At 41.5% G+C, this 16,985-nt stretch overlaps 1 protein-coding gene across 2 annotated transcripts in view; it reads right to left on the bottom strand.

Annotated features, from left to right (window-relative positions):
- Nucleotides 1-13,592, bottom strand: part of mcf2lb (mcf.2 cell line derived transforming sequence-like b) — a 39,756-nt gene extending 26,164 nt beyond the window's left edge. The window contains exon 1 of one of the 2 annotated variants that reach the window (XM_054615101.1): nt 13,514-13,592. In XM_054615101.1, coding sequence (XP_054471076.1) covers nt 13,514-13,592 — 79 coding nt within the window. Of the gene's footprint in view, nt 1-7,191; nt 7,349-13,513 lie in introns of those variants that run through there. The other variant, XM_054615100.1, reaches the window with a different exon arrangement.
- Nucleotides 13,593-16,985: the final 3,393 nt, after the last annotated feature.

Consider the following 16,985-nt stretch of genomic DNA (forward strand, 5'->3'; position numbering starts at 1 on the left):
CCATATGATTTGAGATAGATTTCCTATCAAGTAGTAAACATGTTAAAAAAAAGTACCAACGTAAGTTGCATGATAATTATATGAAAATAGTGAGTGAAAACAGGAAATTGTGAGTAGTTACTAAGAAACAAGTGAGGAACCTCAAGATTGATGAATCATCAATAAGTAGCTACTGAATAACTCTAAGAGGACTTCATGTATAAAGTAGATAATAATGAATTACTGGTGAAAAAGATTCTATATGGGCGATACATTTGTGTTTATAACGTTTATGATATCACTATGAGAAGACAAGAAGAGACAATCCCTGAGAGAAAGGAGCTCAGTGCCAACACAACACCTTTACTTCTCTACAGCTTCTGTTCACTGAAGCAGGTGGTTTTAAATCTTGTCTAACAGCAGGAGACCTTAGAGAGTGATGCACATTACACTATTCTACCATGTCAAGCAATACAAAACCACACAGAGAGAGACACCTACACACATGAACACAATGTCTAGTAAATTGTACATATCATACACAGACTGATAATTAAGATGGATTAAAACCTTGTTAACCCATCGTGACCTTAAGTGCTATTAATTTACACTCATCACTAAAAGCAATCTGTTTCCTCTTCTCCTCCACTGCAAATGTTCTGTTTGTGATATGGCAAAGGGTTGTAGGGGTTCATCTATTATAAATTAAGAGCCTATCTGTGGCTGGACAAACATTATCGATCGCGCAATCTCATGGACTGTTCCAGTTTCATTTATGCTACCAAACCTATAAAATAATATAGTATACTGTATCAGGTTTCTCCTCTATTGATGGGATACTATTTCCATTGACATCTGTAGTTTACATATATTGATTAAGGACAACCGACTGACTGATGTCTACAGATGTTATTTGAGACAGTCACCTAAACTTCTTTTCTTTCAACTTAACCTCAAGCATGGGTGTGTGAACCAGAATGTATCATTAACAGAAGTCAGGTAAGTAAACATGAAACAAATGACATTATCTTTGATGTTTGCAACTTGGTAAAGCAGCCTTGCCCTGTAAAAAAATGGCCACTCACGGCCTTAGGACACAAAGCTGCAACTGTCTAGCCATCTGCAGAGTGCTTACAGGCACTCACACGCTCCTCATGGAATCAAGTTCACACAGAAACCTCCAACAGTTTCCACTTTCTGACCCAGCCTCACTTACTCAGCCAGCCACGCCTTGGCCCCAGCAAATCCCACACATATCAAAACCCAACCCCCCATCCAGGCCAGCAATACCTGCACTTTGTCTGCAGAAGGAGGCTATTCTGTTACTGGAAAACCCCTCCTGGAAGACCCCAGGTTTGAGCTTAAGCCCCTTTTAACACTCGCTTTTTCCTGTCCTGCATCTCCTTCTTTCTTCCTACAACTACATTACTTCCTTCCAAACTTCCGCTCAAAGTTGACACAGTATTATACAATCGTTAACAGACCCTCTGGCCATTAGAAAGGAGAGGATGAGCCAGTTTTAGATACTACTATATTCCTCACAAAGGAGGATAGACATAGAAACCACTCCAGTGTCTCATCCGATCAGCAAGTATCGATGATGTCACAAGGATCTTATAAAAAGTGCAGCAATTATCAATCATGTTTAAAAAAAAAACTTGTATAAATACTATACATTTATTATAGTGGTCAAAATAAAAGTATGTAAGTCTGTGTATATTGACACACACAGGCCACATCCTCATAACAGTTTGAAAGGGGGGAAAAGGGCTCAAATTACTTTTGGGGTTTATTTTAGTGATACTTGTCTGGATTGTTCTACATGGTACTATTAGAGGATACCGAAGTATCTGGTGTTTTAAAAATGGCAGATTAAAATTCATACATTTCTCTTCTTTACAAACTACGATTATCGTACAAGAGCTCTCTTTCTGCTAATAAGAAAATACACTTCCTGAACAAATATATATTTCCAAAACATACACACACACACACACACACACACACACACACACACACACACACACACACACACACACACACACACACACACACACACACACACACACACACACACACACACACACACACATTCACACACACCACCTGCTGGTTGAGGCGCTAATGTTCTTTGAAAGGCTTAACGATAGGGATTAGTGTCCACTCACGCTCACGTTTGTGGGTGACGAGTCAAACGTTAGTGGGTCACAGTCACACACCTGGACTGCCTGCTTCTACTGACACAGATTAAACAGGACTAGAGCAGAAGCCTGGAACTCGGATTCATCAGGCCAGAAAGAATGCAAACCTGAAATCATTCAGAGGGCCGGGAACAGAATGGACACCCACAAACGGAAAGAACGGGGGCCAGCAAGTGGGAATTAGGGGCTTACAGTCGTGGTCATGGAGGGGGGGATGGACAATAACAAAGCAAAGCACTAAACAGGGCTGAGCAGTGACACATGAGTCAATATCATATCAGGGGTGAGAGGGTTCAGATAACGGTTAAAGAAGGCAATGTTTAAGGCGATGGTCAACAATTGTGTTGCTCCTCTGGGTCTGTAATAACACAATAAAGAAATAAGGATATGGCCAAACACAGTTGATATTGGTTCTGTAATGCCTCAGCTAATCAAAAGTTGTTTAAGAACATAAATACATTTACCCATAGTCCTGTATAAATATAGTGCAGTAATACATCACTCTTGATCATTATCAAAATGTGATCTATACCAGATCCTAAAGACGTACACACAGTTACAGTTTCTTCTTCTATTGGACATGTTGTAGATTGTAAGGAGGGAAAAAACAGACATCAGATGAAACTGCACAGCCAAATGGACTCAAGATTTCAGTGACAACAAAGAAAGGACAAGTAGAAGATGTTGTGTTAAATTTTGCTTAATAAAATAAAGGGGTAAACACCCCACAAAACAAATAGCATGGTGAAAGACAGAGTGTGACAAGGGAAGAATCATTTCATCATCAAAAAAGTTAGGAAATTTTAAAAACATCTGATACCTACCAAACAGCCAGTGGCAGCAGCGAGCAAATCTGTAATATCTTTCCGCCTCCTCCAGAGAGATCCGTACATGACCCCCACTCTCCTCTACCGGCCACAAAAACACATCCAATGATCCCTCCATCTCCTCCTCTTTGACCTCTTCACTTTGATCATCCATCTCTACTCCTCTCTCTGCTTCAGTCTCTCCATTCTCCATTGACCCTGAATCAGCCTCCGTCTCACCTTCCCTTAAGGTGTGAATCCCTCCAACTCCTACTGGACTTTCCTCTTTTTGCTCATTACTAATAAACAGGGACTCTGTGTGTCCTGTACTCACAAACCAGTCCAACTCTTGTCTATCTGGGAGTTCATCTGAGCCTACAGTCACCTGTCCGCCTAAACTAAGCTCTGAGTTAACATCCATGCAAAACCCAGAGTCTAACTCCACCTCAACATCCTCCTCCATGAAGAAGCCTGAATCTGCCAACTCCTCTCCCCCCATCCTGCTGCACCAGCCTATGTCTTGATCGCTCCTCTTCTGCAACACTTGTTCCATGCAGCTTTGCAAAAGAGGTATCACTGCAACAGTTTCCCTCCCATTCTGACTCCACCTTTCACCAGACTCCACATTCGGACCCTCGCTCTCTGTCCAGCTGCAGGTGCTCTACAGCCTGCAGGACGTCACTCAGTAACTGTGGGGAATTCCTATTGCAACCTCAGGTTACCTTCCCTTTAGACAAAAGCTACAGTGTAGCACCCTACCCCACCCTACCTGCTCACCATTCAACCATTTTCCCTCCCCTAAAAAAGGACAATTACCTGACCCCCCCTGGTTGAATAGCAATGCTTCCAACCTGCTAATGAATGACTTAGGCTCACTTCTAAAAAGGGATCCAGTTTTGACTCTGTAAGACTAGTGAGAAACTGGATAAAGTTATGCATGCTAAGTTATGTCATGCCATGTTGTGTCACAGTGCTATAGGAACTGCAGCTCCCAGTCCTTTACCCAGTGCTCATTTACCTAGACCAACAAAGCTCTCGCTCCTCGTCTGCCTTATCTCAGGAGATGTGGACCAAAAGTACAAAGCTTCCATTCTGACCAGCCCATTTAAATACTGCCTGCATCCCCATTTAACCATTCACAGACTGTATCCATTCAAAGTCCCTATTCTTGTTTATAAAAGACCCCATTCTTACACATTTACTGAAAGACTTGGTTCGAATGAGACCTCTCAAAGAAAGACACTGTTTCTTAACAGAATGAGGCGATTTAGATTCCATTTCAATGAGTTGCATAAAAGATGTATTTCACTCAAAACAAGCTCATAGATACCATTCTCTCTGCTCAACGCTTATCTAAAAATACAAGTTCATTGTGCTAAAAGGTTTGGTCAAGAGATGTTGGTTGTGTTAAGTGTGTGTACATGTATGCCTGCATGTGTGTGTGTGTGTGTGTGTGTGTGTGTGTGTGTGTGTGTGTGTGTGTGTGTGTGTGTGTGTGTGTGTGTGTGTGTGTGTGTGTGTGTGTGTGTGTGCGCCATTGGTACAAAAGCTTGCATCTGCAAGTATGTGTATGTGTGTTCTGTGTGTGGGGGGGTTGTGTTTAATGTATATGACCAGGGGCAAGCACGAGGTTATCAGTGTCATAAACCTTGAGAGATAAACACGAAAGCCATTAGGTTAAAGAACTGCACAACTCAACGTGAACAAGAGGGTCAAACAAAGGGACAGAACGCTCAACTCCCAGTCTCAGTCTAATTTAAAGACACTGATTCATTGTGTTGTTGTCACATAAAGCCACTAAGCGAGTACCAAGACTGAGAGCAACAAGTGTTTCAGATATACTTTTCCTCTTGCTCAAGAGATTTATCCATCAGAAAGCTTTAGCCAGCACAAAATGCCAGAATAAGATGTTTAACTTAATTGGTGATTTTTATATATTACCTCAGGTTATAAGTGTAACTTGAGTCATCATCTGTTGGAGCAAAAAACTAGAACATTTGTAAATTAAAAATAGTTGGAGAGAGGGGAGTTAGAAAAAAAGATCGTTTATGACCAGAGCTCTGTAAGCTGCCCCTCGTCTCTGCTTGAGGCTAGCAGCTCGAGGCCACGTTAGCCCCAAGCAGTAGGGATGCACAGATCACACAGCAAGGATTACATTTGAGTACTTGCCAATACGGCAATGAATACACATTAATACCATTACAGTTCTTTAAAAACATGTTCTATTTTCATCACGTTCCTCCCTTTCTGGCAATAACAAATTAAATAAACAACATGATGCTGTTGCTGACATTTTAACATTCAACATTCGTTGCAGCTAGACGGCTTGTAAGGCTCAACTGACGATAGGTTAACTTCACGTTGCCGCAGCAGTATCAGGTATGGTTGTAATAGAGTTACTGTTGCCGTTGTTGGCACTGTAAGTAACGTGAGCTGCAAGCCGCATACTCAGACATATCCGTGTTCAAAGCTTGCTGTATGGATTAAAGCTGTTGCAGTAGTGGGCCAATCACAAGAGTCATTAAATTGAAGAATGCTTGCTGTGAATGGCTGCTAGCAAAACCATACAAATATTCATTTTTGATAGATCCGGGCACAAAAGGATTGATTGCAATCGTTTGACTAGAGAAGTTTCGAAACTACTCGGTACTGGGTTATTTTGGTCAGTATCGAGTACCAATAACCAGCTTTAATTGTTGGTAATGTAGGCGCCAGATTTTGACAAGGGAGTTGAACGTGTATACAAAAAAAGGTGACATTTCTGATATTGCTGCATTGATTTTGATCCTTTTTCAGAACACAATTTAGCATTGTACTATTATACCATTGTCTGACTTTTTTTTAAATATTGCAATGCTAAATTGGTGGAGTACTCTTTTAAGTATGGCCAATTATTTCTGCATGATGGTCCTTGTCACTGCCAACATCAACAGAGACCACGAAATGATCCCACACTGGTTTCCCACCTACAAACATCGCTCATTACAAGTCTTTTTTGTTTATATAGCCCCAAATAACAAGTTCGTCATTTTGCAATCTGTAGAAATTACAATACCCTTAAGAGTGTCAATTCCATAAAGCACTTGATGAAAACATTTTTCAAACAAGTTAGGTTGCTTAAGAAACAACTGAGTTTAATCTTTATGAAGGGGCCTCGGCCAGTAAAACCGCTAGACTGCTAGATCAACAAAATAGTTCCTCTCGTATGTATTCACCTCATGGCTAATGATTTTAACAGAGCTGAAAACCTTCCCTGAAACTACACAGCTTGTGGTAAAGACTAAAGAAGAAAAAAAAGCAAAGCAGACAAGAGAAAAAAGCACATACTGTATTTGGAGTCCATACAGGCCAACACAAATGCACATACTGTACTGTAGCTACACGCATGCAATCCATAAGTGCCAGGTACAACAATAGCTTTGAATATGAAGTGACCTTCAACCAGGGACAGAGCAAACCTAAATATCTGGGGACTCCCTTGGTGAGAGACAAAGATATGCAAGTTTGAAGAAACAACGTTTTCACATACATTGTTACAGCAAGCTATAGGAAAATACCTTACATATACAGACAGAAGGTCCGATTTTTTGGGCAGATTTTTCCAGACATATCAAAATCCTACCCACACAGACAGACAAACAATTCTCCTGACTCACTTGACTTAAGCGGGACCATCGGCATCCCACTATCCCATCGAGAAGCACTCCTCCTGGCTTTGCTCACCATGCTTTTCTCCCTGCGTGTTAGTGAAACCAGCTGAAGTCTTTTTCTTTGCAGTGGAAAAAGCCAAGGTCTCAAAGTGGCAACAATCTGGCTGACAGACAGGCAAGACACCAACTTGAAAACTCAGCTGCTTAAATCAGCAGTTCCCACTCCTTTGCACCAGCTTGTCTGCTGGGAAGGTGCTGCGTTCTGCAATTTCTGCATTTGCTGAAGAATCTGTTACCACTACAGACAAGTATCAGTGCAGCTGGAAAGATCTGCAAGCTGGAAACTGAAGCGACTGTTTGAACTGCGCAGTCACGTACTCTCACAAACAGTTGTCCACAAAGACACACAAACAGCCCTGTGGGGAGCAAGGGAAGCCCACAGGAAGCAGTGTGTGAGGCTCTGGGCGTGATGCCCTGGCCAGAGCTTTCGTCTGGAATATTGCACACAAATACACACACAAACACAGACCGTCACTTTTTCTCTTTTTGTCTTACCATCCCAGTCCTTCCAGGAGTTCCTGCGGCTGGCTGGGTTGAAAGGGAAAGGGGAGCCCGGTCCAGAGACGTCCAGGTTCTGGATCAAATGACTGAGCCGGTTCACTATCCGGTACGACGCCTCTCCACCCTCCCGCAGAAACTCATGCAGAGCCATGAGAGCGGTCTGAGTCTCATACACTCAAACAAACTCTGTCATCCAGAGAGACCCCACGCTGCACCTGCAAAGCTTCGCTGCACACTCTAATAGACTCCAAATCGCAGCCCCCAAATGCCGGCATGGGAAGGACCTTCTTTGTTGTGATGTGTCGTTTCACTCGGAATCAAGCAGAAGTCATCTCACATGCATCCTCTGAGGAGATGTCTGCATTGGCCTCATACAAGACAAGCCCGGTGTCCTCTGCAGTGCCACATTGGGGACAGAGGAAACAGCAGTGCAGATTCAAAAAAATAGCTGAGTCACTGTCTGCACAACCTCTGAAACAAACTGTGTTCACACTAGAGGTGAGAATGGGCCCAGCTCTGCTCTGCACAAACACACACTCACTCACTCTGAATGCACATGCATACCTCGTCGCAAGAGCAACTATTGACGGATCAGAGTAGCATAGGTTTCCAAGGGAAGTCGGGAGGGGAGGAGGTTGGAGGGGAGTTGGAGCAGAGGGCAGCCGGTGGAGCACAAATCCCCTTCTGCTGCTCAGGCTAATTATATTCCTCCACTCCTTAACTAATCTGCCTTTTCTCTCCCTCCTTCTATCTCCCCAGATTCTTTCATGCATTCATTCCTGGTGAACCGGGAGAGCATGGAAATGAAAAACCTTCCAACACTAAAACTTTGTGGTGGACATAGACAGCTGTGTCGGTTACTGGGGTGGAGGAGCAAAGAGGGTCCTCTTTGATGGGAGAGTGGAGGAGTCGCTGGCAGGCTTTTATGTATGTGTATTTGCGTTGTGTTTGTGTGGTTAAAGCTGGCGAGCAAAAGGCAGCGTGCAGTTTATAGGCTTAGAATAGCAATGAGAGAGGCACTGCACTCTCACGCTGATGCAGTGACTGCGGGAGGACGAGACTCCCCCAAACCCTCCATCTCTGTCTCCCCCCTCTCTTCTCCTGTTCCCCTGTTAAGCAGGTCTGATTTCTCATTATTCTCTCACACTGATTTCACACTTCCATGAATTTGCCTGTGTGGACACAAACATATACAGAAGCGAGCAAATGCTCATATGTCTGCCTGTCCTAACGTTGTAACCAATGCTGCTAAATTCCACAACGACCAAAACAAATCATGCAACACCAAGACTGAGAGTATACAGCTATGCTAGTGACGCTGCAAGGCTGGACTTTGCCACGGCGATGTTTTGAGCCAAATGCCAACATCAGCATAACAACAACCTCACAATGACAATGCTAACAAACTAATGTTCAGCAGGTATAACGTTTGCCATGTTCACAACCTCAGTATTGTGTTAGAATGCCAACGTTTGCTGATCAGAAGTAAACGCAAAGTACTGTACACTAGTTTTTAGTTTCTTTGTCATAAACAAAAGTACTGGACAAATCACATTTTTGATCTGATGATGGAGTTACATGAAAAGTCAGGGAATCACCAGAGTTAACACAACATTTTGATGGCGGGAATGACTGTAATGGGTCTTCATGGAATGGGTCTATAATGACAACCTCATAGTGGCAATTAAGAAAAGAAAATTCAGGGGATCACTAAAGGCGGTAAGATTCATTCCCTGGGCACCATAGACATCAGTACAAATTTCCTCTCCCAGTAGTTGTTGATTTATTTCAGTCTGGACCAAAGTGGTGGCCGCCCGTAGAGCCAACCCATTAGTGTGGCTTACATGACATTATTAATTCATTAATATTTCCACTACATACACACATTATTTCTACCATTTCTATCTAGATATGATTATAAACAATACAAACACACAGTAAATAACGATCTGAAGCAGGACATTACTGGTAATGTTTAAAATAAGGCTTTCAAATTCCTCTGCAGAGAGTTTAAATTATATTTTGCTTGATGGGGAAAAATGCATTGTAACTGCCCGAACAAAAATGCAATGACATAAATTGAGAATGCTTTCAAATTGCAGCACTGCCGATAGTTCGGGCCCTCGCGTCTTTCTGACCTTTGCTGACAAGCTGGAGACGAATAGTGATCTGCTGGATCCATCTGGCTATACACCTGCTCTGCCTTTAGGGATAAACAGCACAGCTCACCTAGGCCGGTTGAACCCCTGACCTCGAGCTGATAAGAATCCTGAAACTCGCATTATGGTGACAATAAAGTATTACGTATATATGATTTATAAGCAAGCTTCCTTGTAGTGCTTGTAATCCAAAACAATGTATCAGGGGAGCATTTGATCAATAACAAATAACTGAGCTCGAGTAGCAACCATGAAGTCATGAGACAGCTGGTCTGCCTGGAGCTCAGACACTTTTGTTAACCTCAGCTCCTGCTTGGCTCAGTAGCAAATACACACTAAACAGTCTCTCACATATAAGCAGAGAGGTGTGAAACATACTAGCAATGCTCAGCACACAAAAAATGCCAACCACTAGATATGTCACCATTACTGCACAATATATAAAACAGCTCCCCAAGCATCACTGGCAGCAGATGAACACATTCCTGTTGGAAAAGCTGAGACTCATGACTCACAGAACTGGATTTGTCATTTAAAACAAATAGAAGTAGGTCAAATTCCCAGTCCGAGTCCAGGGGAGAACGTTTTTGATTAGGGCTGCAAGTAACAATTATTTTAATTTCACTGATTAATGTAAAATATGCTAAATTTTTCATACCAGAGATGCATCATGTTTTTCAGCCATGCAAACACCGTGGCTCTTCTGGTGGCAACGTCAGTTGGTTGGTCCACCGGTTCGGTCCAGAATGAAATATCTCTGACGATTGGATCAATTGCCATCAAGTTTTGTACAGATATTAATGGTTCCCAGATGAGAAGACAATATATAAATATTTCAACATCTACTGGATGTGTTGGCACATCATTTTGTGCATACATTCATGGATCCCAGATAACACATCCTAATGACTTTGGTGAGCATCTGAATCTTCCTGTTGACCAGGTTGCCGTTTGTGTTTTAGAGTGAAATATCTCAACTTTTGCCATGACATTTGGTACACACATTCATTATAATTCTAAAGATAAATTATAATAACTTTGGTGACCCTTTAACTTTTCATCTAGCACATCATCAGGTCAAATTTTGTTTTTATGAATACCGTATTTTCCGCACTATAGGGCGCACTGGATTATAAGGCGCACTGTCAATGAATGGTCTATTTTCAATCTTTTTTCATATATAAGGCGCACCGGACTATAAGGCGCATTAAGCGAAACAAAACAGCCAGTCAGTCAAACTACATTACCCATGACCGTTAGCGGGTTGATGAGTTAATGATGTGGGACGGGGGAGCGCGTGTTGTGTTTTCAGAGCGAATGCAGAGTGTGAAATAAAGCCGACGTTTATTTACTCCGTCCACAAAAAGCCTTTCTCAGCCCTTTTGTTTCCCACACTCCTACAATATATAAAATACTGACAGCCTTGAGTTTGAAGTCCGCGTCGTAAGCGTGTCTCTTGACAGGAGCCATGTTGGGTCCTTATACACACACACTGTGATATTATGGTGAAGCACAGTATGTATTACTCCGCGACGCTCCTGACTACGGTGGCCGTGATGCTGCTGCGGTGCGGCTTTGTAGTTTACCAAAGTCGTACTAAAACATGTTGACAGAGCGCCGTGTACCACACAAAATCGCTTCGCGGTCAGTAAACACAACCAGAATTAATCCATATATAAAGCGCTCCGGATTATAAGGCGCACTGTCGTTTTTTGAGAAAATTAAAGGCTTTTAAGTGCGCCTTATAGTGCGGAAAATACGGTACTTTAGTTTTTTACCAAAAAGCTGCAAAAATTGCATTCCCATGAGTCCCCAGCTATTCACCATGTTTAATGCTAATTAGCAAACGTTGCTAACAAGCTAAATTAAGATGGTGAACATGGTAAGTATTACACCTGCTGTGTTAGTTATTTATGTATATCAAATGATGAAGAAATGCAAATCTCTCCATTCCATAGATTCTTTTTGTATCAACTGAGCACAGATAAGATGTGCTAAACAGGTCTGCCCACTTGATGCTGACTGAATGACCACACTGATGGATAAATTGGATTGCTGCCACTGATAAGAAAAGTAAATATAGCCAGCCACAGTGTGTGATGCAAATAGATCTTCCTGAATTTATATGAGTTTGAGAATATTGCATGTTTAGACACGTAATCAGAAACCATGATCCAATTCAGAGATAAGATCTGTTTGCAACTTGTTCTCAGGGGAACAGAAAATAAATTTACAACATGACACCTCCTTTTCAGCGCGGTAGAAGCGATCAGTTTACCAGATTAGACTGTGATGAATCCTTTTCATCCTCAGTTGACTTTGTTTCTCTGAATGTTTATTTTCCTCACTCTCCCTTCTTCTCTGCTGTCTTCTGTGATCAGTGTTAGTCTTCTCTCTGAGCCGATTACTGCTCTCATCTCCCTGCCACAGCACATTCCTGTCACATTCCCTTAAAAAGAAAGTGCTACCAATGATTGCGATGTCTGCAAATATTTACTACAGTGTTGCACACTTAATGCCTGTACATGTAAAAAGAAAAAATATGACAATTTGTCATCATTTTCATTTAATTTTGTTTTTATGATGCATGGAGTCATGCAGCTCATGATTCTCTTTCAGAGCTGTAGTTTGTTCTGTTTTATTCCTCTAGTTTGGCATTGCCATGGCCCCTCCTCGCACAAGACCACCCACTCACTGCCGCCATACTTTCACCATCTCTGGTGCTAAAGGAAAAGATGCAACTCGAGCCTAGTGTGCTGTATTCATGATTAATGTAGCAAGAGCCATGCAACAGTAAAATGGACAGTGTGTTCACAGTATCAGCTTATAATGGACATTATTCCTTTTCCCACTGCATTCATACTGTAGCTGCACATACAAATACAGCTAAAAAGAATCATGATCTGAAAACTACAATAACAAATATGACACTAAATGAGCAGCTGTGGACTCTAAATGCCATCAGCATCACTGATCTCCAATGAAACAAGATCAACACAACATTAAATGAAAGGTGCACTGTGCACAAGTGTGCAGTCATGCTTGTGAGAATGGCTGTGAGTCGGCAGTGAGTGGATTAAAGGAAATCTCTTTAAATGGATCAAAAAAGAAACGAGAAGCTGAAATATCATTCATTTTAGGTGCATTAGTTAGATAAAGGAGAGAAATCTGTCCTTCAGTCAGGAGCAATGTCAGGACAACACGTCTACAGTCTGGAAAAGGGTTCTCGTGTCAACTCAAAAAGGCTCCGAAATAGCTTTCTTTTCCATGACTGCGTAATGATAGACATAAAATGTTTCCCTGCAGCCGCTTGGACTCCTCAGAGCAATATGAAAGGCCATGACTAAACACAAAGGGTTGAGCTTTGCACAAAAAAACAAAACCAGAGTCCTGACAGCAAAATCTAAGGGGGGTTATGACTACCTGAAGAAAGTAATCAGTCAAGGGTTATAGTTGATAAAACACTATATAGATATAGATATAGATATAGATGGACATGACTGTAGCTCATTAGGGTGGAGTAGTGAGAAACAGTATCCAGTATCACAACACATATCAGCCAATAGATGTCATCATCAATTTTGATGGGCAACAGAAGATATATCAGTGTATAGAATACACATTAGATTTAATGCAATTAAACATTATACATATACAGTTATAACAAAGGACGCTTTGCCTTGACATAACTGAACTATCCGGGTGCAATAAAAATGATTTCAATCCATGTCAGAAGACCATGCATAACTTTTTCTCCTTCTAGATCAAATAAAGTGAGTCAGTATCACATTTCCCACAGCATAAACTGTAAAAGCAAGTCTTTTGACAAAGAACGGCCTAATGGCCAAACACCACCCTAGCTCGAGGCTGACAGTATGAACAGCAGGTTCATGCGTCTGTTAAACCTGGTGTGGTTTCCTGCAGAAACAAAGATTTGTTGTAGCTCATTGACATGATGATCCTGCATATTCCTTTATAAAGCCTTGTTTCAGATTTTATTTGGTCTAAATTTCATAAAATAATAGATAGAATATTATCTAGTACATATTTGTATTTCACCTATAATCATGTTTCAGACAAACATGCATAATCCTCTGTAATGAAGACTACAATGACCAGGGATTATAGTTGGTGTTGAGTGTGTTGTTGTCACCCACCTATGCTTTGAGTGACTATCCTCAGTCTCTCCAGCAGCTCCCCCAGGGCCATCTCCTCTGTCTTCATCCACAGGATCATCCTCCAAAGGGACAGCGGAAGACCAGCTGCCCAGCCGACAGACACTCTTGCACAAAAAAGAGACAGCTTGCCTGCTTTTTCCTGAACGCTGCTTCGGAGAGGGGATGATGGTGAAGCTGACGGGAGAGGGGGACTGCTGTGGTGGCAAGACAAGCCGAGCAGAAGGCAAGAGATGCAGGATGCAGCGGGTTAAACTAGCCCAGGATGAGACTGCCTGGCAGCCAGCTTGTACGACAAACGGTTGCTGGAGGAAAGAGATCTGAGAGAGAGGGGGTGTGTGCAGCTCAGAGGTGTCGAGATGCTTGTAAGAAATGGATGCTTTCGAGGATGCTGCACAGACAGATGAGGGGATGATGCTGAAGCTGCTATGGCTGTCACAGCCGCAGCTGCAGTGACGAGTCCTCCGAGGATGGATGCAGAACGCAGGACACCGGGGATGGAGATGGGGAGGAGGTGGAGCAGGAGGCAGCCTCAATCGCACAGGCATGCTTTAGCTTCAGCACACATGATCATGCAAACCTTTGCAAACCTGGAAGACATAGAGGGGGAGGGGATTTGAAGGTCAGCGTTATGTTTTCCACAAACAGCTGATCCAACAGCGCCCTCCAGTGTGGAGGCAAGACATAACAGCTGTGTCACGAAACATTGTCATCCACATAAAACATGCAAAGTACTTCTGGTCATGCATCATTGATTATGCTGCATTGCCGCCATGTGGGGGAACTTGGCTATGACAAACAATGGTCTTGTTTCTTTACAAAAGAGCAAATTCCAGTTGTATTTTTACACTACAATACTTTGGTCTTTTTAAATGAATAAAGGTTTATGCTTTTTTTTAAATCAATGTTTACGTACAAGGTTAAATTGTTTTTTCTAAAACCCACAACTCTAAGAAGATCAACAAATTCTGGCAGGTAATACAGACAGGAGAAGAAGATATTCCTCACAGTTGTGAACCTTAAAAAGGCCCAGGGTGCTTAAAGGATGCTGATCATGTGAACATTTTTTGAAGTTGCACATTTTATGAAGTTGGACACTACTTGAACAACCAAATAATATAAGTCTAAAACATGTTATGGAATATATTATTTATACATAACAACTTTATTCTTAGTGTATATTATTTTTCGGACCAGGTTTTATAGGTTTGTAGGTTAATTATCTGTAGAGGAATGGTACTCAACATCTTTTTTCAGAATTAGTGCCCAATACAGTGAATCTGAAAAAAGAATACATATAATTAACAGTCAACAATTCTCAAGGAAATAATTTGGACAGAAGAAACGGACCACGAGACACTAGGAGAACCTCTTAGCTCTAGTGGTAATAAGGCTACTAAACTTTAAGCTATTTGTAAAAAAGCCTTTTGTGGCTCCTGGAAGGGGGCCTCTGTATGAAGACGTTATTTTACCCGACCTCTTTAACCCGCTCCCCATCTTTGCTTGAGACTAGCAGCTCGAGGTTACACTAGCTGATAACATTCACACGTGACTCTCCGACTGAACTGTCGTGGTCGAGTTCCATTGCGGGAAATAAAAGGCGCAAAGTTTTGACAAGGAGGACGACTTTTTGAAATAAAAAAAGACTGGTTTGACTGCGTCGAGTTTAATATGTTTTTATCGTGAGTGTGATAATGTTAAAGGAGTTAACCTAAATAAGACAACCTAGCATAAAGAGATAATGTTTGTGGCTGATTAGCAGGTATGAGCTCCAGGTGTGCTGCCACGTGACGTTCATGTGACCTGGCAGAAACACGTACATGAAATGGACACAGGCGACAAATGTTTTCACTCTTTCTTTATTACAAGCAGAATGACAATACAGTGCTCTGCCCCCATTTGCTACAGACAGGCTGGCAAAAAAGTCAATAGCTGAACTTTTAAAATCTTTATCCAAAACAAAAAGTAAAATTCTCAAAACCTGTTTAGTAATACAAACAGTGCTGTACTGAAGGTATGATATGAGGCGTGCTGCTCAGAGCACAGAAGTCGACATTTCAGACATTTGCCAAGCTCAGGAGTGACATGATGAGCACCTGCTGTTCTGCTGATGGACTTAGAAAAAAGCAGTTCGACATTCTGATCAGCAGTAGAAGGCTGGTGCGATAAATCCATTTGAGATAGAGGCTACAGACAGTCCGTTCCTAGTCAAGTTATTTGGTCACTTTTTTTTTTTTCACCCACTACATTCTTAGAAAAATAACTTGTGAGGAAGAGTGAACACTTATAAATCCAGTCGACGGACATTAGACCTTGTTTTAGGGAAAAAACTGATCTGTTGTAGAACAAAGTGCAGTGTGTAGACCTATTGATAAATCTAATGAATCATATAATGTATAGGTTGCTCTAATTTTGGTTACAAACTTGAACACACATTCTAACAGAGTTAAAATATAGTCTTCTCTCTGGGATACAAAAGTAGCAAAAGAAAATATTCAATGTGGACAACACAAAAATGAGAAAGTAGTAGTGAAAAACGGAGCTCTGGAGGGCTCAGATAACAAACTGTGTTTGAAGAATGACTCCAGAGAAATCCCCATTACATTATTAAAGTATAATAGACCTCATAGCATTATTATTTTAGGATTTGTATGTGACATTTATAATATGTCTGGATACAGTATGGCAACAGCACAGTGAGGTGGGACACTGCATAACAAGCACCAAGGCCCTTCTAATAATCTACTGAGGTCAGGACGTTGAGCCCCAAAGTTCAAACGCTTGTTGAGGCTTGTGGGCTTTGAGAGAAAACTGAAAGAGACAAATCCAGACCTCCAGCCAAACTGAAAAATCACTAAAAAAATACCTGTTATGAAATCTATACATGTTGGCAGATGGTGATGTGTATGAAAATAAACTGTATAAACATACAAAAATGCTTCGGAATCTGACATTCAAGACTTCCAGAGTCAGTCACTTGCTGTGCAACAGGACAGATATGCTTTGGACAAAGAGGACTTCGGATGTTAGAAATGCAGAAGAGTGGTTCATCCATGATGAGCTACAATCTTGAGCTGGAGGACATGATGGACAAATCAGTTCAACATTCTATTGATTTGATTGTGACATCGCTGCTTCAAGTCTCCCTCCTACTTACATCAGGCTATATAACATCCCTTCTTACTACAATATATATATATATCAAAAGTTTTTTTTAAGTTACATCCATACATCAACAGTGACCGCCATCAATAATTTTAGAACAGTACAGAATAACTCATATATAAATGCAACACATAGAAAAAACCCTTATAATGTGACAACATGACATCAGCATTCTTACATTAACTTTTGCATAACACAGAGCATGGCAGCAAACACACAAGCACAATGCAACAGTGAGGAGTAGCAAGTCATTGAGGACATCAATAAATAAAGACTGTGAATCCGGGGC

The sequence above is a fragment of the Anoplopoma fimbria genome, chromosome 16, assembly GCF_027596085.1.
Source record: "Anoplopoma fimbria isolate UVic2021 breed Golden Eagle Sablefish chromosome 16, Afim_UVic_2022, whole genome shotgun sequence".
Lineage (NCBI taxonomy): Eukaryota > Metazoa > Chordata > Actinopteri > Perciformes > Anoplopomatidae > Anoplopoma > Anoplopoma fimbria.